The sequence below is a fragment of the Pleurodeles waltl genome, chromosome 1_1, assembly GCF_031143425.1.
Source record: "Pleurodeles waltl isolate 20211129_DDA chromosome 1_1, aPleWal1.hap1.20221129, whole genome shotgun sequence".
In the NCBI taxonomy this organism is placed as follows: Eukaryota; Metazoa; Chordata; class Amphibia; order Caudata; family Salamandridae; genus Pleurodeles; species Pleurodeles waltl.
Genome location: NC_090436.1, coordinates 165,829,172 through 165,852,302, shown reverse-complemented (window position 1 = coordinate 165,852,302; position 23,131 = coordinate 165,829,172). Strand labels below are relative to the sequence as shown.

At 44.2% G+C, this 23,131-nt stretch overlaps 1 protein-coding gene across 4 annotated transcripts in view; it reads right to left on the bottom strand.

Annotated features, from left to right (window-relative positions):
* Positions 1-23,131, bottom strand: part of RAB27B (RAB27B, member RAS oncogene family) — a 462,762-nt gene that overhangs the window by 17,119 nt on the left and 422,512 nt on the right. For all 4 annotated transcript variants that reach the window (XM_069219601.1, XM_069219610.1, XM_069219615.1 and 1 more), the window contains one exon: positions 14,092-14,215. In XM_069219601.1, coding sequence (XP_069075702.1) covers positions 14,092-14,215 — 124 coding nt within the window. The remainder of the gene's footprint in view (positions 1-14,091; positions 14,216-23,131) is intronic.

Genomic DNA, 23,131 nt, shown 5'->3' with positions numbered 1-23,131 from the left:
ACCGGTTTAAACAAGATTTAGTTAGGTCGCAGCACAACTCAGTAAAACTTTACCTAATCTTTGTTAGTTATGGCACAAACAGAAGACAATTCCCATGAGAAATTTGTTTTTAGTTCAAGCAAATAATAAAATTCCTAGCTTATTAAAACAGAGTCAAATTTAATAAGTAAAAAGACACAAAAACAATTAAAATGGGATAAGGGTAACTGGAGAATTTGTTTTAATGCTTGAAGATATAAAGCACCTAGAAAAACGAAGACGCATTGAATAATATCAGTTGGCAGATGAGGGGGACATAGGTGTGATTTTAGGCCGAAGACGACACTGTAGTGGAGTTTGGAGGATACACAAAGTGTGTCATCCTGGTCAAACTTTTAACCTTCAGAATTTGGCCCAGAAGTCCAGCAGTGGTGACCATAGAGGGGGTCCACTGTGGCATACGTCTTCTCAAAGGGGGGCTGCCCTGGACAGTCGGAATTGTCGCTCAATGGAACTGTGCAGGCACACTCTAGTCAGTCCTCTTTTGGGCTGACAAGGATGCTTGTCACAGCAGTAATGGGCCCAACCCAGGCTACTGCGCATGTCAAGGCAGTTGTAGTCCACCCTAGGCTGGCAACCTAGGCCAGCAAATCACACACAGATGCAGACTTAGACCAATACACAGCAGGGTAGATGCAACCTTGACAAAGGTAAATGCACAGGCCACGGTAGATGCAGCCTACCTTGGGTAGAGGTGTGGATATATGTAGACTTTTATAGTTCTCATCAGGAACTGCAGAAATGCTGGAAGACCTTCGGCAGCACAGATCGCTCCTGGATTTGCTCTTTAAGGCAGTCTGGTTTTTCTGGGTGCTTCTCAGGCCAGCAAAATGCTGTGCTTCTTCTACTGGACAGGCTCTACTCCAGCATTACCAGGCACATTTCTTTCCCTCTCTCAGCAGACAGACGTGCTTTTAGGTCTTATGCAGAGTATCACCTCTAGCCTAAAGTGCGAATTTTAGTTGCTATCCCCTCACCTCTGGAAGACTTGCTGCCAGGCAGACACAAGACCTGGCTACACAGCAGTGCGTCGAGTACTCTGTGGAGGACTCCCTACTTTGGTCATGAAGAACTTTGACCTGGAACAAAAAGGGGTGTTTTGAGTCCTACTTTATGTACAATTTCTAGAAAGGAGATGTACAGCTACTGTCTCAAATTTCAGAAATGGTTTGGGGTGGTCCTCTGTCATTTGTCTCTCAGGCTACTTTGCAGACAGTTTTGGGGTAAAGCGATGATTCTCACAGCAAGTAGAACAGTAGCTATCTACAATTGGAGCATCTGCAACATAGACACAATAAAGTGTGAAGTGTCTGCACTAGCCTGTCATCAGTGTCCTGGAAGAAGTAATCAGGGCTAGACAAAGGGGCTGCCCTGACAGAGAAAGTTCCTCCTCATCTTGCACCACACTTCAACCCCTACCAGGTACCAAGTCGAAGTTCGCAGGAAGAATGAATTGGGAGCCCCTTGTTGAAAAAGTCTTCATTCAGTCTATAAAAGGTAGTGCTGTGTATTCTCTGAGGAATGTGGTCAATTCCCGGTCCAGGGAAGCCATCTTCATCCTCTATATTGTACCATGCTAAATCAGGGTCACCCAAAATCCCACTGTTAAGGGGGACTCTTTCTTTCTATTGTACTCAACATACAGATAGGATGTCAGGGCAAGGTTCTGGGTTTTCACATATCAGCAGAACTTTCCCCAAGCGATGCAAGTGTACCACACTCTTACTGACACACTACAACTTGTAGAGGACATTCGTTCCCTAAGATCTTCAAATTGACACCAATCATGTGGATTTTTGTGTTCAGAGCTCCAAAATCTGCCTGTCTCGTTATTTAGTGGGCCTCGCCCCACCCCAATCTCGGTAATCGCCGGCAAGCTTAACCTGCTTCAACTTACCAGGGGAAAAAGGCAGGGCTGTACTGTTTATATCACTATACATTACTGCAACATGTGGAAACAGTTGTTACTTTACATGATACAATTAAGTTGGCTCTGACAGTAATCAGTGCCTAAGTATACTTTTTGGAAAAAGGGTCCCCCAGTGGAACAAGGTTCAAGACGTACACCAGGGAGGGTCCCTCAAAGTCTGGTATGAAGTCTTCGAGTTCAAACTGAAGATGATAGCTTAGGTGCTAAATGCTGCAAGTGGGCAAAGCTGGATTTCATAGCCTCCACAAACTTTTGCCATTGGGATAGATTTGCCGCTTCATGCAGGTCCCAGGTACTACCTTCGGACTTAGTCACTTTTTTGTTTTCAAAATTCCCAGTGATGCAACACTAGAAGCTGTATCCCGCCATGGCTCCAAAAGGCCAGAGACCTTTACCAAAAACATTTACTAAATCAGAGTCCAGGGGAAAGAAAAGCTCATAGTAGGATGAACCTTGTTATCTAGCCTGCTTAGGCTATGATATCCCTGGAAAAGCTGCAATACCTTGTCTCAGTTCTCTCGAGGTGGAAACAATTACCAATGAACACTTTTATCCAACTGCTGGGAAAGTTCCACTTGGTCAATCCTGCAGCCCTCAGGGCATGCTTCTAGTAAACAGGTATCTCTCTAGCTGGGGATTTCAGTGGTCAGCTGGGCTGTCCTGGAGTCAGGAGTGCTCCTTCTGGTTTCCCTAGCGCAGGCAAACAGGAGGTCAGGCATCTGAAACTCGGAGTGGTTCCAGTCCCTCATTGTCAGCAGGAGTCAGAAGTCATTGAGGCTTTTTTCTTTCAGCAGTGTCTTCTTCCTTTAGATCTTGTTTACCCAGGTCCCAGAATGTACTGAGGTGGTAGTGGTGAGGCACCAGTCTTATCATGTACACTAGCCAGTAATCAAAACATTATTTCGCTTCAGTAACGTTCTTTCTGATGAATATTTTGCATAACTGCAGGCTCCTTACCTTTAGGTTATCTCCAGGTGCCAGATTGTAGTCAGATAATTTTTCTAGCAATGCTCCTGTGCATATTTAGGTGGCTTCATACAACTTCTTACTGCCCCAGAGATGATGTAGAGGAGCATAGATTAAGCACCACTACTGAGCACCAACATCAGTTTGTCTCCTTTTCCTTTTTAATCCTCAGAAGCAGAGCGAGACCAAATTGTCTAAAACAATGCGCAGATTCCCAATTTGTGACGTATTTATAGTGTAAATAAGGAATCTGGTTAGAATATTCAGTAAATATCTAGAAAGTGCATTACTGAAGGTAAATAACCAGTTTTTCTGATGAATAATTTAACAGCAGGTCCCTCAAGTTTAGAATAGAAACAATACAGCTTTACCTCCTAAAGGTGGAGGATCTGGAGAAGGGACTCAGACCAAAACATCCTGCAGAACTGAGCAGACAAAGTGATCTTCCTTTCAGACAAGGCTGTCAAGGTAGTGGTGTTTTGTGAATGTATACACTGACTCCCATTTCGCAGTCTGGCATATGTCGAGAACAGGCACCCCACACTCCAAAACCATCACAGTGGCCTCGAATCTGGTGGAATCAGCTCACATGACATCAGGGGGCTGCTTCTTGGCCAGTGTGTATTTTGGTAAAAAGGACTGTCCACCTCAACAGGACAGCCTTCCCCCAGAGAAACCCACAAAGAGCTGATCAGTCATGTGATGATCATTTGTACGGACAGTGTCAAAGTTGAGAGACCTTATAGCAGTGGTTCCCAAACTGTGCGCCGCGGCACCCTGGTGCGCCGTTAAAAGTTGCCAGGGGCGCCACGCACATTTTGGAAACATGAATTGAACATTTTAAAAAGATTTGTTTGCAGTTTATAAATGACCTGTTTACGACAAGTTTAAAGTATTTTGCGGCCGAGTAACTCTTTAGCATTATATGTGGGAGAGTTACATAAGCCCCACCTGTCAAGGTCTTGCCCTCTGCAGCATGGTTTCACCAAACGTGATTAGTTCTTAAATAAAAGCCGAAATTCAGAAGAGAGCACTGGAATGTTATTGCTCCCGTGGGATCCTCTTGAAGTGCACATCGGACGTGTTCCTTGTTGAATTTACAATAATCAGGTAATTATAGTTATTATTATTAGGATTTCTAATCTAGGGTGAGAGAGAGGGCACCGCAGGACCGGAGATCACAGGAATGTGCAGGAAATTCTCCTAAGCAGAACCGATATAGTAATTATAGTATTATTAATAACTAATGTTCTGTTTTTAAAACAGATGGATATTTCCCAGGGGCGAGCACGAGGCCCCTGTGTAGTTTTGGGACAGAAGAAAACTGCTAACAGCTTGATTCAGCACACACACAGAGGTTGAGTTTGTTTATTTAGGTTAGAAGACATTATTAGAATTATTACTTCCTTGTTGATGACAAGTCCAGGGGAAAATTGCAGCATTTCTGCTTTGTGAAAGATTAACCTTCCACCCTTTTCTTATTACTAAGCACACCTTTCCTTTTTTCCCCATTTGTTTTTACTAAATGCTAGTAAATTGTTAAAAATAAATTATAGGACCACAGTCCTCCCTCACTTGCATGCCCAAATCAGATTACTTACTGAGTCTTACTGCCAGGGGAAGGCAATTTTCGTTGGGATGCCAGAAAAACGGCTATGGGAGGTACAGACCAAGTGGAACTTGGAAAGCACAGTTATCAAAAGCTGAAGCCTTTGAAATAATTTAAGGCAGCAGTGCCTCCTAAATTCTCAAGAAACTGCAGAGTGGGAGTGTGAACGGCAGTGCTTAATTTGTAAATAAAAACGTGCCGGTGCCCAAAGTCCTCCTTTTAACCATGTGGCTGCTGCAATTAAATGTGCGAAAATTGAATACTGAGGCAGTGTAATACTGAAGCCATCTCAGGCCTCTTCAATGATTTTAAAGCCACTCCCTGCCCCTTCAGCTCACTCTTGCAGCTGTTTTCTCCCATTGTGACACTATTTCGTTTTTCTCTTCCTTGCTTAGCACCGGAAACAAGCACAAATTAAGCACTGGTGAATGATCAAGTACTGTTAAGTAGTTTTAGAGGAGAAAGTGTCCAGATTGAAGGCAGAATGTGTGCACCAAAGGTGAGGTGTGATATGTGTGTGTGGTCAAGGCAATGTAATGACGTTGTAAACAGAGAAGAAAACACGTGCATGGAGGACAGCAATTGTGACACAGGGGGGAGATGTGGCTACATTGTTTAGACGTTTAAGAATGAGAGGTTGAATTGGAGGAGATGTGGTCTAGCAGGGAGGAGGAAACATACAAAACATCCATGTTATGCTCGTTGATATAATTAAAGTACTCCTGAGGCTGGGCTTACATCGCCCACCCGAAGAAAAAAAAAAGTAACATAATGGGGAGCCGCGGGCAATGGCAAATATAGATGAAGGGAGCCGCGGGTCGAAAAAGTTTGGGAACCACTGCCTTATAGGATCAAGCCAAGAGTATCTCCTATGTTGAGGGGTGAGGTGAAGCAATAGTGCTGGCAGCGCAACAGTGTGCCCAAGGTGGAAGACCTTCAGTAGCATGGCTGCCATGGTCCTTAGTACCAGTTTGCCCAGAAACTGCTGGTAATGCTTATGGGTCTGCAGCAAAAAATGTGCACCCTGCAAATCGAAGGATGCGATTCCCACATCCACAGCTGACAGGATTTGAGCCAGAGTGAGCATATTCAACCTGTGCTTTTTCAAACAGACATTAGGATGGTGAGGGTCCAAAATTGGCTTGAGGCTACCATCCTTCTTCCAACTTGAACTGTATCCTTCAGTTTTTCTTATGTTGGAGTCTGGCATATTTTGAATGGCACCCTTGGACAATAGAAAGTTGGCTTCCTGCTTCAGGATTACAAAGTGCTACTTACAAAGTTACTCTGTTGCGAGTAGAAGAGAAAGGGCGGAGAAACAGCCCCTTTGAACAATCTGCAGGACTCACCTGCAAGACGGGACTGATCTCCAGCCAGGAAGGAAATGCCATATTCTGCATCCAACTGGCCAAGCATGAACCTGCAAGGACAAAATAAAGCAGCAGAGGAAGAAGAATCTGTGGAATGCTGTCCAAGCGGATTTGGATGGTGTATACTGGTGTTAGTACTGTATCCAAGACCAAGTTGGCTGCTGCAATACACGTTGCGAGGGTTGACGTCTGTAAACCAGTCCCCCTGGAATAGCCTCAATCTTCGGTACTGGAAAATTGCTTACCTGTGTTAATGTAGCTGGTGTCAAAATCCCCAAAGAATGCCTTTTGTTGTGACTATTTTTTAATTGTTCCAGTGCCAAATCTGTATTTTCTACTAAGAGCCTAAAGCCATCAAAGGACATACCCACTAGGTACACCTGTACGTCTTTAGAAACCACGCTTGATCTCATCCAGGAGAGCCTTTTGAGCACAAGTGCAAATATCTCTGCCAATAGAGTCTGTAGTGTCCAGGCAACCCGGAGCATATACTTGGCTGTATCCTGACTATCCTGTATTGTACTGACCAAAAAGGACCCAAGATCTTCTGGGCCAGCTGACAAAATGTTGCTGGCCACATACCATAACATGTGGTATTCTTACCCAAGAGATAAACCATGTGGATAAACCTAAGGGATAGATTAATCGAAGAAAACATTCTCTTCCCAAAATAATCAAATCTGTTTGATTCCTAATCTGGAGGATTTGTCGGGAAAGAGGTTGGAGTGACTTTACTTGTTATAGCTTGAACAATGAGCTCTCTGGTTTAGGATGCTTGGTCGTGAAGCCTGGGTCACCAGAAGTTGGTCTATGTTGCCCAGTCACCAGTGGAATGCCTGGCTGCCAATAGCATAGCCTAGACCATGCAGCCAAAAGGCCATCATCAACAGCTCCATTAAAGGGCAATAATGGCTCTAAAGAAGCTGACTTGGTTGATGAATCTCAATTAACAAATTTGCTTTAGTGGACAACTGCAAGTCTACTCACATCTGCCCTCCAAACCACCACTTCGATGAAGCACTTTAGTCTATCCAAACTGAGAGACAACCTTTGTTTCAGGAGATGTGTCTCCTGCATGAAAAAGAGGCAGAAAGAGCATCAATCCTATGTTGCTACTACTGTCAACATAGGTAAAGAAAGTGAGCGTGGAAAGCCTGAATTAATCTCAGCACCAGGTAGTTACTCTAGGTCACATGCCAGTCCATTGTTTTTAAAAAAAATGTTTTTACCACCATGCCAGCTCGCCAGGAACCACACATGTACAAATCAGTTTTGGACCTGCTCCATTAGCAACACTCCAGCCCAAACTGCCAAGGCTAGTCCAATCTCAACAGGAACATAAATAACTTCAGATAGGTTTAGCTGTATTTGGGGCTCATCAGTAGGATGCAGCTTCGTTCCAGTGGCACAATGAACACAGAACATACATCTGGGCATACCCGGGCATGTATACGTCGATACTGAGGTCAAGGTTTGGGACTGTATTTAGACTGCACAATGACTGGCTGAGCTTCTGAGATTTCACAGCGGGGTGGGGGGTGGAGACCGATGTCAGGATCAGATCACTGACCGGAATAGGCAGACTCAGTCTGCATGAAATGAACTAGCAAGAAATATGGTTTAAGTTCATGCATGGAAGCAGGGAGGTTTGTATTTTCAATTCCGCTGTGGGAAGATTTTTCTTTTAGCAATGGCTGAGATTAATTCAAGCATTCCATCTATCACTTTTTTGTATACCTTAGTGTGCCGCCCTAAATGGGACTGCTGTCCCCAGATGTGGGTCCCATGCACACTGTGTCACTGGATCCAAGCTAGGCCTGGCTGATTAGCCCTACCAAGTGACTGTGTTCTGGTTTAGGGAGGACCTGGCCTAGCAGTTCAGACTGGACTATTCCCACTGGAGCAGGGTCAAGACTGATTTGCATATGTCTGGGCTCCAAACTGAGGTGGCATGGTGTGCAACATAACAATGGACTGGGATGCAGCCCTGAGTAATTACCAGTGTTGCCAGAGTAGACGTTGGTGCTGGGCAGGCAGCAGGTTCCAAGGGGCTGACTGCGCTGAGTCAGACCTGCAGGTGGAAGTCTAACTGGAGATCCCTGCTGCTTCGTGGGACATGAAGGTGCCCCAGATCCAGAATCATACCTAAAATTTACAGCATAGACTTGTTGAAGGGCGCCATTTACTGCGGGGTCAAGGACAGCCCAGAACACCTGGGGTGGGCAAGGACCAACTGCGCTACCGATTCTGACCCAGGAGCTATCGGGAGACTGTGATCTTAATCATTACACCCTCATGCCTTCTCACGAGAATTCAAGTGGTGGGATGGGAAAGAGCGGGCAGTAGACTTCTCATGACAACAGCTTACCGACTGGGACCGCAATCTGGAATGGCAGTGACACATATGCTTTGACAGTGATCTCTTATGTTTTGTGGCATAGATCTCCATTTCCCAGTCCGCATCAGGCTTAGCGTGCATACTTTTTTCACAATTTAAGAGTCATGGCCTGAACTAAGCATCATAGGTCCCCTTGTCCTGCTCCCCTGATGCCTCTCATTGCTCGTCTTGATTTGTTCCCTGGTTGTTTCATTACTGAGATTGCCCATAAGATGCTCCATTGCCGATACTCTATTTAGTTGACTGATTGCTCAGTCTTTTGGGTTACCCACATTTCACTCCTGCTGCGGGTATTTACATTTTCTGTTGCTTCTCTGTGCTCACTTTGACTGATTGTTGTTTTATTTTCTGCTCCCCCGCCTCTCGCTCAATTTCTGCAGGTTTTCTCCCTACCGCCACTCCCATGGCCCTCCCGGGATCTACTTAATGAAGGTCACAGTGTGACCGCGCAGCAGATGAGTGCAGTGGAAGTGCCTGTCAGCAGGCCTGTCTGCACCAGTCTGTGGCTGGACCGTACCCACCGCCAGGGACCCTGGATCTCCTGCCACCAACAGACACACAGACGCAGAGCTCATAGCCTTGGACTCCAGACCTTGAACAGGCTGTCAAGATCTTCACCACCTGGATTTCTGACTGTGCAGACAAAGACACCCTCCCCACCCCAAACCCACCAACATCAAGAGACCCACCAAACATGCCAGCTGGTACCCCATGGAACTGAGAACCATAAAAGCAAATGCAAGCAACTGGAAAGGAAATCGAGCACCAGCAAGGAGACCACCAACCAGACAACCTCCAAGATATTGTGCAACTTGTATCACCGACTCCTTAAAGAGACAAGAAGGAACACCTTAACCAACCACACTGAACCCAGAACCAACCACAGCAAAGAACTCTTCAGCACTGTTAAGGAGTTCAACCCCTCAGCAACTGAAAAACTGATCACCTCCTCCCAAGGACGCTGCGACACCCTGGCGGAATTCTTCCATGACAAGATTTCCACCATATACAAAAACTTCAAACCCCAGCCTACGACCATTGACATCCTCAGCCTCCTCTCTCCCTCAGTCCATATCTCCGACCACTGGATCATCGCTTTGGCCCAGCTCACCACGTAGGGCACCACTGATACCATGCACTCTGTCCACTCTGGAGCACCCACGGACCTCTGTCCTCACCACATGTTCAACCTCAGCAACAAGACCATCAACAACATGCTCACAGCCATCTTCAACATGCATCAGCTCTCCCAACCCTACCCTCAAGAAACCATACACTAACGCTCACAACGAGCTCAAAAACAACTGGCTCATCTCCCTGCTCCTCTTTCCCACCAAAGTCCTTGAAAAGTACATCACCTGCCAAGTCAAGGAATACCTTGAGAACAACGGTCTCCTTGACACACCCCAATCTGGAATCTGCACAAACCACAGCACTGAAACCAACCTGCTAGCAGCCACTGACAGCATCAGAACCCTCCTAGACCAAGGAGAAGTGGCAACCCAGATCCTATGACCTCTCAGCAGCCTTCAACATTGGGTCCCAACACACCCTGATCAAGAGGCTTCATTAGATTGGAATTCAAGAGGACACACTCAAAAGGATCACATCCTTCCTCACAGGAAGAGCACAGAAAATCCACCTTCCACCATTCACCTCGGAGCCCAAGAACATCTGTGGCGTCATGCAAGGCTCATCTCTCAGCCCTACTTTGTTCAGCACTTACATGATACCCCCGGCCAACATTGTCAGAAACCAAGGAATGAACATCATCTCCCATGCAGACAACAACCAGCTCGGCCTCTTTCTATCCAAAGATGCTTCCACCACAAGGGCCAGCTTCTACCTGTGCTTGACCAGCATCGTCAACTGCATGTGAAACAACTGCCTCAAGCTCAACTCACACAAGACTGAAGATTGATCTTCGAGAACAAAACCCCACCTGTGGAACGACTCCCGGCCTGCTGAACTGGGACACTCTACCACCCCCACGGACCATGACCAGAACCTCAGCATCATCTTAGACTGCAAACTCACCATGAAGAACCAGATGAACGCAGTCTCCTCCACCTGCTTCCTTATGCTGTTCATGCTCCGAAAGATCTTTAAGTGGCTCCTAGTCTCCACTAGATGCGCCGTCACTCAATTCCTCGTTGCCAGCCATCTGGACAAAGGCAACACCCTATACGTATGAATTACCACACAACTCCTGAAAAGACTGCAGACCACTCAAAACTCAGCAGCCAGATTCATCTTCAACCTCCCTGAATGGACCCATATCACCTTTGACCTGAAGAAACTCCACTGGCGCCCTTGTCCAGAAGAAATACCAATTCAAGATTGACTGATGCCTACAGAGCCCTGCACAACCAAGGACCAGCATACATCAACCACTACATGAGAATCCACCAACCCTTCAGACGCCTCAGTATTCCTCGCTCACCCCCCCCCATCCACTGAAGCAACAGTGGAGGGCACACCTTCACCTACCTCGCTGCAAAAGCCTGTAATGGCCTCCCTTTCCATCTCCAGACTTCACCCTCTCTTCAGGAGTTCAGGCGGGTCTCAAGACCTGGCTATTCAACGGAGCCACCTGAGCTGCTTGGTTCTCAGTGCCTGGATACCCTTGAGGTCATGATCTGCGCTTTATATATCCTGATTGATAGGCATATCATGGTTGGTCCGTGACTGACAGCTGCTTCCAGTAATCTCAGTAAAGCTCAATTCCTGTCATTTTCTTGGGGAAATCATTCCTTGGAACAATGTGAATAGCTTTCAGGTGCTGCTGTAAGACTGGTTCTGGATCCACATTCAAAGATGCAGAAAGAAAGGAACAAGAAAGTGATGTCAGCACACAGGGGTGGCACTTAAATGTGGCTCTACTCTGACTCCCGTAGTAGTGTGGAGTCATCACGATGTATCTTTATGGCACTAAGTACAGGTGCATTGTTGGAAGAATTCTCTGGAATCAGTCTGGTGTCTGAGGATATTTTAAAGGTGAGAAATCTGCATTTCTAAGTATTCACCAGACTGGAGATTTTTTCACACTCAATTTGAACATTCTTGCCCTAAGGGCACCTAATTTTTGCTTTACTGTAAACATTCCCAGAAGTCCAAGATCGAAAGTGGCTGATCCCTCTTTCCAATGGAAGTGGCACTAGCTCTCCTTAAACCAGTCACATATTTAAGTGAGGTTTCTTCAATCTGTTACAGCCAATAACTGTATTTTATCCTGCTTGGGTTGGAGCTAGAAAGTGTAGGAGAACCATGAAAATGAATGGGAGCAGACATGTCAGTCCTATCTGACATTTCCTAGTCAATAGGCGTAGTGGGAAGGCAATCCTTTGTTCTGCCAGCAGTCCCTGTACCCCTCCTTGTTGTGCAGGGACTGTTAACAATAACCTGCCTTCCAGGTACAGCAACCAGGATACTTTTCTCTGGAAAGCTGAATCATGAACTCCAGCCAGGAATGTGTATTGGACCTCTGGAGGTGCAGGGATTGGCAAAACTGGTTCTAAGACAGAGGTTTTAGCTGAGCCAGCAAAAATTAAATTTTCATAAAATTACTTTTCCACGAAAGTTATCAAAAATCTACTTTCACCATTAAATTACATTTTTAAAACGATGTGAAAAAAAATGTGAATAATTTTGGTAGCATTTGTAATTTTAACTAGGCCTATTCACTGGAAAACCAAATAGCCTAGAGTGAAAATAGCTTTTGGATATATAATGTGAGAGCACACTACTGCAAATATGTAGTGTGCCACTTCTTTTTTGTATACGTTAAGCATCCAACTATGTGGGCTTAAAAGGCACACCTTAGGGTATCTTTTATATTATATTTGGTTTGTTGACATGGCAAAGCCGCCTTCTTTCTTTATATCACTCCAATGCTCTTGAACTACAGCCTAGCCATATCACAGTGGTGTGGATGAAAGCCATATATTTTTGCTCAGTTTAAAAACACACAACCCAGATGACATTTACCACAACCCACGACATTTCCACTGGGGCATTTTCTGTGCTATGTACAATGGACTTAAATGACTGTTAGACCAACTGAGTGAGACCAATTTTGAAAGTATTATTTTAGGGTCAGAGGGTGCGTGCACACACATGCAAACAAACTGAATAGCAGTGCCACTATACAAAGTCATAACAAAAATATAAGTAGCTTCCAGAAATAGGCAACAAACATCAGGGGTGATCACACAGAAAACGTGCCTTTTGCTAAAACTACTCATCCAAATATAATGACTACATGTAGCTTAGCCATAATTATTTGGATATCTATTTGATGGCGTCATATTTGCAGCCCAAGTTCTACATGACCTTCTGTAAAAGATTAGTCTGGATATTTTCATCAGGCTTCTTCCCGCAGTTCAGCAAGGAGTCGGCATCGTTGTTAGCTTCTGAATCTCTGAGACAAATAGCTGATGGGGCAAAACTGCTGCACTCATCATGCTTATTTTAAGTTCAGCTTTTGACACCGTATCCCATGGCATTCTGTTGGAATGACTATGGAATAACTGTGTTGGAGAGATGGCCCTGTGATGGACAGCCTCCTTCCTCCAGAATCGCACCTTTGAAGTGGTTCAGCAACCACGTTCTTCTGATGTGTTTCACTGTGTCAGGGGGTGCCACAGGGCTCTGCTCGGAGCCCCAATTTGTTAAATCCTTATATTCGCCCACTTGCAGATCTCATTGAGAGTAACAACTTTAACACTGCGTCATATGCAGATGACGCGCAGCTTATTATCACCTTGTCTCAGGATGGGAAACTTCTGCAGTTAAGTCGAGCTCTTGTCTAGCTGATCTAGTGGAGTGGATGGCCCAGAGTTGCCTCAAGCTGAATGGCAGAAAAATTAAGGTTCTCTTAATAGGGAAACAACCATTTATCTGGTCCTCTGCGTGGTGGCCAGATGTACTAGGGCCAGTACCGATTCCCAAGCCGAAAGTGAACAACCTCAGCATATGGTTTGATACCAATCTATCGTTTGATAGTCAGATCTCTTGCCAGGCGGGAAAGTGCTTCAGAATCTTGAAAATTCAGAGTACAATCTTAGGCTTTCTCCCACAGGCAACTGGAAAAATCAGTAGTCCAGGTGTTGGTTATTTCCAGGTTGGACTACTGTAATATGCTGTATCTAGGCGTCTCACAAGGTAGACTGGCTAAACTTCAGAGTGCAGAATGCGACAGCACAATTGCTGCTCAACTTCGAGGAGATCGTCCATTTGGTCTACTCTCGCCAATCTACACTGGCTCCCTGTGTGGAAGAGTTCCCTGTAGAGCGTTGTGTTTCTGCCACAAAATTCTGAATGGGAAGGGACCCCGATACTTACATTCCCTGGTAAAGTTTTATCGACCCAGCAGATGTCAGATCTGCTGGGGCCTCACTCATCCCAATTCCAAGGCTGAAAAAAAAGATCAGGAAGACATTCCTTTGGCTTTCTGGCCCCTAAATTGTTGAACACTTTGCCTTAGACAGGAAGGGTCAGAACTAGCTTCATGTAAGAAACTTTAAAAAAACGTGTTTTCTTAGGCAACTGTAGGGCCAGTTAAGCTACTACTTAACAGCCTGTACCAAGACTGTACTCTTAGCACAGGAACACTCCAGATGGAGTAACCAGGCGCTTTAAAAATCATTTATATTTTTGTATAAAAAAAAATAAAAAGGAGGAAAAAACCCACCAAACTCATTTTGATCTTTGCATCTGTTCCTCCAAAAATAGCAACAATACTTAAAGCTAAACAAAATGATAAAGTTTCTTTGCTCACCCATATTTGTCTGCAAGATCTCTTGCTTGCTTTTCGTTGACCTCCCTTTGGTCTGCCAAGTCTGCTTTGTTGCCAATTAATACTATGTCTGGATTTTCACAATATGCATTGGCTTGGAGTTGACCTGGAAAAGAATAGAAGCATGTGTTTATGCAGTGAAACAGAATAATGCATGAATCATATGAACGTTCTGCCCTACCAATTTTGCAGCTATTTTCTTTTTTAACATAATAAAAAGAACTACTATAGGACCACTATGATATATATATGGAAAATGTCACTTACCCTGTGTACATCTGTTCGTGGCATTAGTCGCTGCAGATTCACATGCTGTGCACAGTCCGCCATCTGGTGTTGGGCTCGGAGTGTTACAAGTTGTTTTTCTTCGAAGAAGTCTTTTCGAGTCACAAGACCGAGGGACTCCTCCCATTTCGAGTCCATTGCGCATGGGCGTCGACTCCATCTTAGATTGTTTTGCCCGCAGAGGGTGAGGTAGGAGTTGTGTATGCTAGTAATAGTGCCCATGCAATGGAGTGAGTGCGTATGTACATAATAAAGTTTTAAGTAATATATTTACAAATGTACAAATGTTTAAGATCTACTTCTAAACGGCTACAGGCTCCTGGGGAGGCGGGTGGGCGCATGTGAATCTGCAGCGACTAATGCCACGAACAGATGTACACTGGGTAAGTGACATTTTCCGTTCGATGGCATGTGTAGCTGCAGATACACATGCTGTGCATAGACTAGTAAGCAGTTATCTCCCCAAAAGCGGTCGTTCAGCCTGTAGGAGTTGAAGTAGTTTGAAATAATGTTCTTAATACAGCTTGACCTACTGTTGCTTGTTGTGCAGTTAGCACATCTACACAGTAGTGCTTGGTAAATGTATGAGGCGTAGACCATGTTGCTGCCTTACATATTTCGTTCATTGGAATATTTCCTAGAAAGGCCATGGTAGCACCTTTCTTTCTGGTTGAGTGTGCCTTTGGTGTAATAGGCAGTTCTCTTTTAGCTTTAAGATAGCAGGTTTGAATGCACTTAACTATCCATCTAGCAATGCCTTGTTTTGAAATTGGATTTCCTGTATGAGGTTTTTGAAAGGCGATAAATAATTGTTTTGTCTTTCAAATTAGTTTTGTTCTGTCAATGTAGTACATTAGTGCTCTTTTGATGTCTAATGTATGTAGTGCTCTTTCGGCTACCGAATCTGGTTGTGGGAAGAACACTGGTAATTCTACCGTTTGATTTAGGTGGAACGGTGAGATTACTTTTGGTAAAAATTTAGGATTGGTCCGTAGAACAACTTTATTTTTGTGTATTTGAATAAATTGTTCTTGAATGGTAAATGCTTGAATCTCACTCACTCTTCTTAGAGATGTGATGGCAATTAAAAATGCAACTTTCCACGTTAAGTATTGCATTTCACAAGAGTGCATGGGCTCAAAAGGTGGACCCATGAGTCGTGTTAGGACAATGTTGAGGTTCCATGAAGGAACTGGTGGTGTTCTTGGTGGTATAATTCTCTTTAGGCCTTCCATAAACGCCTTTATGACTGGTATCCTAAACAATGAAATTGAGTGCGTAATTTGTAGGTAAGCAGAAATTGCCTTAAGATGTATTTTAATGGAAGAGAAAGCTAGGTTAGATTTTTGCAAATGTAGTAAGTATCCTACTATTTCTTTTCCAGATGCGTGTAAAGGTTGAATTTGATTATTATGGCAGTAATAAACAAATCTTTTTCACTTATTTGCATAGCAGTGTCTAGTGGTAGGTTTTCTAGCTTGTTTTATGACCTCCATACATTCCTGTGTGAGGTCTGAGTGCCCAAATTCTAGGATTTCAGGAGCCAAATTGCTAGATTCAACGATGCTGGATTTGGATGTTGGATCTGTTGTTTGTGTTGTGTTAACAGATCTGGTCTGTTGGGTAGTTTGACATGAGGTACTACTGAAAGGTCTAGTAGTGTTGTGTACCAAGGTTGCCTTGCCCATGTTGGTGCTATTAGTATGAGTTTGAGTTTGTTTTGACTCAACCTGTTTACTAGATATGGAAGGAGAGGGAGAGGGGGAAAAGCGTACGCAAATATCCCTGACCAGTTCATCCATAGAGCATTGCCTTGGGATTGATCTTGTGGATACCTGGATGCGAAGTTTTGGCATTTTGAGTTTTCTTTTGTTGCAAATAGATCTATTTGAGGTGTTCCCCAAATTTGAAAGTAATTGTTTAGTATTTGGGGGTGAATTTCCCATTCGTGGGTTTGTTGGTGATCTCGAGAGAGATTGTCTGCCAACTGGTTCTGAATCCCTGGAATAAATTGTGCTATTAGGCGAATGTGGTTGTGAATCGCCCAATGCCATATTTTTTGTGTTAGGAGGCACAACTGTGTCGAGTGTGTCCCTCCTTGTTTGTTTAGATAATACATTGTTGTCATGTTGTCTGTTTTGACAAGAATGTATTTTTGGGTTATTATGGGTTGAAATGCTTTCAGAGCTAGAAATACTGCTAACAGTTCTAAGTGATTTATGTGAAACTGCCTCTGATGTATGTCCCATTGTCCTTGGATGCTGTGTTGATTGAGGTGTGCTCCCCACCCTGTCATGGAAGCATCCGTCGTTATGACGTATTGTGGCACTGGGTCTTGGAAAGGCCGCCCTCTGTTTAAATTTGTACTGTTCCACCGTAGAAACGAGATGTATGTTTGGCGGTCTATCAACACCAGATCTAGAAGTCGACCCTGTGCTTGTGACCATTGTGATGCTAGGCACTGTTGTAAGGGCCGCATTTGCAATCTTGCGTTTGGGACAATGGCTATGCATGAAGACATCATGCCTAGGAGTTTCATTACCATTTTGACTTGTATCTTTTGTGTTGGATACATGGCCTGTATTAACTTGTGAAATGTTTGAACCCTTTGTGGACTTGGAGTGGCAATCCATTTTGCTGTGTTGATTGTCGCTCCTAAGTATTGCTGTGTTTGACACGGCAAAAGGTGTGACTTTGCGTAGTTGATCGAGAAACCTAGCCTGTGAAGTGTCTGTATGACGTAGTTTGTGTGCTGTGAACATTGTCTTAGCGTGTTGGTTTTGATTAACCAGTCGTCTAAGTACGGGAACACATGTATTTGCTGCCTTCTGATATGTGCAGCTACTACTGCCAGGCATTTTGTAAAAACTCTTGGCGCAGTTGTTATTCCGAATGGCAACACTTTGAATTGGTAATGTATTCCTTGGAATACGAACCTTAGGTATTTCCTGTGTGAAGGATGTATTGGTATATGGAAATACGCATCTTTTAGATCTAATGTTGTCATGTAGTCTTGCTGTTTGAGCAGTGGGATTAAGTCTTGTAACGTGACCATGTGAAAGTGGTCTGATTTGATGTAGGTATTTAGTGTTCTGAGATCTAGTATTGGTCTCAGAGTTTTGTCCTTTTTGGGTATTAGAAAGTACAGTGAGTAAACTCCTGTGTTTTTCTGTTGAATTGGAACTAATTCTATTGCGTCCTTTTGTAGCAATGCTTGAACTTCTAGTCCTAGAAGATCTATATGTTGTTTTGACATATTGTGTGTTTTCGGTGGGACGTTTGGAGGGAATTGGCGAAATTCTATGCAATAACCATGCTGGATAATTGCTAAGACCCAAGTGTCTGTTGTTATTTCCTCCCAAAGTTTGTAAAATTGGCTTAGTCTTCCCCCCACCGGTGTTATGTGATGGGGGTGTGTGACTTGTGAGTCACTGCTTATTTTGAGGGGTTTTGGGGCCTTGGAATTTTCCTCTATTTCTTGGGAATTGGCCCCCTCTAAATTGCCCCCGAAAACCTCCCCTTTGATATTGACCCTGGTAGGTAGGCCTTGTTTGTGAGGTTGTGGTTTCTGTGGGTTGACCTCGAAACCCTCCCCTAAAAGGTGTTTTCTGAAATGTGCCTCTGCTCTGCGGGGAGTAGAGTGCGCCCATGGCTTTGGCTGTATCAGTGTCCTTTTTGAGTTTTTCGATGGCAGTGTCTACCTCCGGCCCAAACAATTGCTGTTCATTAAACGGCATATTGAGCACAGCCTGCTGGATTTCCGGTTTGAACCCAGAAGTGCGCAGCCATGAATGCCTTTGTATTGTGACTGCAGTGTTTATTGTCCTTGCAGCTGTATCTGCTGCATCCATGGAAGACCGTATCTGATTATTTGAGATACTTTGTCCCTCTTCCACCACCTGTTGCGCTCTTTTTTGGAACTCCTTGGGTAAGTGTTCGATGAAATGTTGCATTTCATCCCAGTGAGCCCTGTCGTATCTTGCCAAAAGTGCTTGTGAATTGGCAATACGCCACTGATTTGCTGCTTGTGCTGCAACCCTTTTTCCCGCAGCATCAAATTTGCGGCTCTCCTTGTCTGGAGGTGGTGCGTCGCCTGAGGTATGAGAGTTGGCTCTCTTACGAGCTGCCCCCACAACTACTGAGTCTGGTGTTAGTTGTGTTGTAATATATATTGGCTCTGTGGGCGGTGGCTTATATTTTTTCTCCACCCTTGGAGTTATGGCTCTGCCTTTAACTGGATCCTGAAAAATTTGTTTTGAATGTCTTAGCATTCCTGGGAGCATGGGAAGGCATTGATACTGGCTATGGGTGGAGGATAGGGTGTGAAAGAGAAAGTCATCCTCAATTGGTTCCGAATGTAAGGAGACATTGTGAAACTCGGCTGCCCTTGCGACCACCTGTGTATAGGATGTACTGTCCTCAGGTGGTGACGGTTTTGTAGGATAAGAGTCTGGGCTATTGTCAGACACTGGAGCATCGTAGAGGTCCCATGCATCGGGATCATCCTGACTCATTGTGGTATGAGCTGGTGAGTGCATCAGTGGTGGAGTTGTTGCTGGTGATGCTTTTTTTGACGGTGGTGGGGTTGTTTTCCTTGCCACCTTTGCTTGTGGTTGCTTGTGCTTTTGTTGAAAGGCAAGTTTCCTTTTTATTTTGATTGGGGGAAGAGTGGTTATCTTCCCTGTGTCCTCATGAATATGAAGCCTTCTTTGCGTGTAGTCAGGCTCTACAGCTTGAAGCTCCTCTCCAAATCTGTGTAATTGGGAGGTTAATCCTTGTTCCTCTGTATAGGAACTAGTTTTCGGCTCAGAGGCTGGTTGTTTCGGAACCGAATCCTTTTCGGAAGTCTTTTTCGGCTCCGAAGAAACCTTCTTTGTTTTCGGCGTGGTGTCTCGGTGCCGAAATTCTTTGGTGCCGCTGTCTCTGTGCTGAAGTTTCTCGGAGCCGCTGTCTCTGCTCTGAGGTTGCTGTGTGGCGGTATCTCGACCGGAGTCGGATGACTTCGACACCAGCATGCCCTTTTTCGGTGCCTTGGATCGGTCACCTAGTTTTCGGGTTAAGCCATGGCCTGTTGGCGGTGGCGTCCCCTGGGCTTTTGTGGACTTCTCGTGAGTCTTGATTTTTGACGTCTTACTCACGGTTTGGTGTGTTTCTTCGGCGTCGAGTTCTTCAGAATCCGACTCGCGGATGGAGAAAGCTTCTTCTTCCTCCTCGAAACGATCTTGACCTGTCGGCGTGGACGCCATTTGTAGTCTCCTGGCTCCTTAGTCTCTCAGCGTCTACCCTCGACCGAAACGGTCGACAGGCTTCACAAGTATCCTCCTTGTGCTCGGGGGACAAGCACAAGTTACAGACCAGATGGTGATCCGTATACGGATACTTGTGATGGCATTTTGGGCAGAAGCGGAATGGGGTCCGTTCCATGAGCCTTGAAGTCACATGTGGCCGGGCCGACCAGGCCCAGACGGGGGAATCGAACCCCGAAGGGCCACCGGAGCTTTTCAGAATTCGGTGTCGATTTGTTCTAACTAACCCGATACCGAACGCAAACAATACCAACGTTTTTTTCCGAGATTCTAACTAACTTTCCGACCCGAAACACAGAGCGAAAAGGAACACGTCCGAACCCGATGGCGGAAAAAAAACAATCTAAGATGGAGTCGACATCAATGCGCAATGGACTCGAAATGGGAGGAGTCCCTCGGTCTCGTGACATGAAAAGACTTCTTCGAAGAAAAACAACTTGTAACACTCCGAGCCCAACACCAGATGGCGGATTGTGCACAGCATGTGTATCTGCAGCTACATGTGCCATCGAACATATATATATATACATATACACACATACACACACACACACACACACACACACACACACACACACACTGTTTCCACTTGAAAGACCAAGTGTTACAGGGACATTATAGTTAGGCTCACATTTTAAACGTATCAAATCATAGAAATCCACCTGTTAAGAGTTATCTCAAGTAACTAACTCGTGCAGTAAGGTAACTATAACTCGCACCCCCACCATGCACAGTTTTTTCATCAAATACTTGGGTGCAAATATTACATTGATATGATCAATGATGTTATCAAAGATATCATAAGTGCCGTATTTTGTGGGGTAATTAGCAGTGCATGGGGAGGGCACGGGTTATAGTTACCTTAGGGCACAAGTTATAGTTACTTGAGATTAACTATAACAGGTTAACTTCTATAGTTTTGTACGTTTAAAATGTGAATCTAACTATAACGTCCCTTTAACCTTTGTTCCCCACGGAAAGGTGGTGGTCCCCAGGGATGCGGGGCATGTGTCCTCCCCACAATGAATTGGATGAAAGCCTCAGGAAGGTGGCGGTCCCCAGTGCAGCAGACGGCCTGGCGCCCCCTCACATTAAAAAGGGATTGCCTCCAGGACCTGGCCCACCTTGGGGCTGTTTATAAAAGAAGGGACTATTGGCAGCCAATCTGATCTTAGCATGAGATTGGGAGGGTTAGCAAAGCCTTCGCGTCCCTATATATATATATATATATATATATATATATACACACAAATTTTGATTTTCTTTGATTACTCAAAATCTACTGAACAGATTTACAGCAAACAACAAGCATTTGCAATGCAATGGGTCTCGCATTTGCTCGAGTTATAGCTATTAGCATTCTTAATTCCTAACCGGACTCTTCTTGTCACTTAAATTGAAAATGAAAAGTAAAACAGTTGACCTAAGTGAGCTGATTCAAAGTGCCATGGCCGAAATGAGCGCGAGAAAGAGACATGAATGGAAGAAGAAGTTTGCTTGCAGTCAGACGTATTGGCAATCGTGCACTTATCCATGTAACAGGGTCAGTCTATAAGGCGGTAACAAAACTGCCCGCAGGAGGGACAAATATAAAGCATTTACCAATGATAACAAAGGATTTTTGAAAGGCAAGCCTACGAACGATTGAAAGTGATGGGTGTGTGGTGGGCGTGGTTAAAAGCCCACAATACTTGCAAAAGGTCAAAACACTTGTGCGCTCGACCTAAAACATAGGCAAAGGAGTGAGACGCTAACCTACTAGAGATGCCACAGAGCCAGAAAGCTATTGTGTGTTATAAAGGAAGACCGATGAGAAACAGATGTTTGATCCTTGATGTTTCAGAGACCGTAGAAGAACTTACACTTTTTTGATCCGTCTTAGAGATCCCTCAGAGGTTCACTTCCAACAGGCTACTATAAAAACAGTACTCCAACCCTGATTTGTTTTGCGAGTTAAGTCAAGTTGAACTTTAGCTTTAGATTTTCTGTTTAATATCAATTTGTGCCACATAAGAGAAAATTCCAAGTTTTGTTCTACAACATGCATTTGCTAATTCTCACAAACCGATATACGCTTAGCTCCTATGAATTTAGTGGGTACCCTCCAGAGATGCAATTAACTGCACAGGTTGAATGTTGTCTATTAGACAATGGACATTTTTCCATCTAGTTAACAATTTGGTTTCAACATGTTGTACTTGTTCTCCTCTGATACTACTGGTTACAAGCTTGTTGATCTGTAATCAGTGCCCCGAATTTCAACTGTTCTTATGGCTTTTTTTTTCCTAATACACTTGTTATTATTTTTCTGACTTGAAGCCAAACTGTTCAAGCCGTCCTAGGGCTTGTAATCCTCTGGACAGATTAGTCAAGTGGATTCTACCTGGTCGTCCACACTTATTGATACATTACCTTCAATATATGGACACTAAGCTGCAAAGAGCACAGTAGCTCACGTAGAATAACTCCTACATTTAAAGGCAATGTCGGATGTTAGTGAGTTCTGCTGGAAAGATATAATGCCTTTAGCTTCCCAGGAATACATATAAGTTATGAATGCTGAATTTCAACCTATGAATATTTGATACAAATATGAACTTGAACTCTTCAGCCTTTTGATTTCTCCATGGTGAAAATCTTTTTCACCATGAAAAAATCCCTCCCAATAGACCTCCTTCAAATATTGGGTTTTTCACTCCCCATTTCAACACTATAAACATACTTCTGTCCTTGAAAGGAGTCGATTTGTGAGCATTTGCAGGTCTGAAAACTATCTGTTGGTTTATGTGACTATTCAAAAACCTATTGGTGTGTCAGTGTTCATATGCATTTACAGTGCAACCCTTCTTCACCCCCCTCAGAAAGCCCTAAAGCTCACATCCAGGCACTAACCTTGAAAGGCATGATTTGCAGGATATATATATTTTTTTATTGAGATCCAGTACTAAAATACATTACTCATATTCCACAAATAGTGGCATAAAGAAAGAGAAAAAAAACCAGAACATCTATATAAAACATTTTATATTGCACAAATCGCCAGAAGTGCCTGGGACCTAACCAAATTCCAAAGTCATATTTCATTACAAATTCCTTCCCCTAAACAACCGCCTCATGGGGATTTTACAACACAACGACCTCTGATGATAGTGTTGAACAATTCTCCCACTATCACCATCATCATCATATAGTAGGATATGGTGTCTCCATAAACTTCTCCCAAATTATAAAGAATCTCTTGGTCCCCCTGCATCTCAGAAACACCTGAGCAACTCTAGTTTTTAACTTTTTTCCCTTTTACTGAGGAGTCAAAGCAAGGGTCTTTGAGAAAATGAATGTCCCTTCCAATAATAATCTTCCTAGGGACTTGAATTAACGATTGGAAAAAGTTCCTCATAGAGTCTCAGACTATCTTCCACCGGGGCACCAAA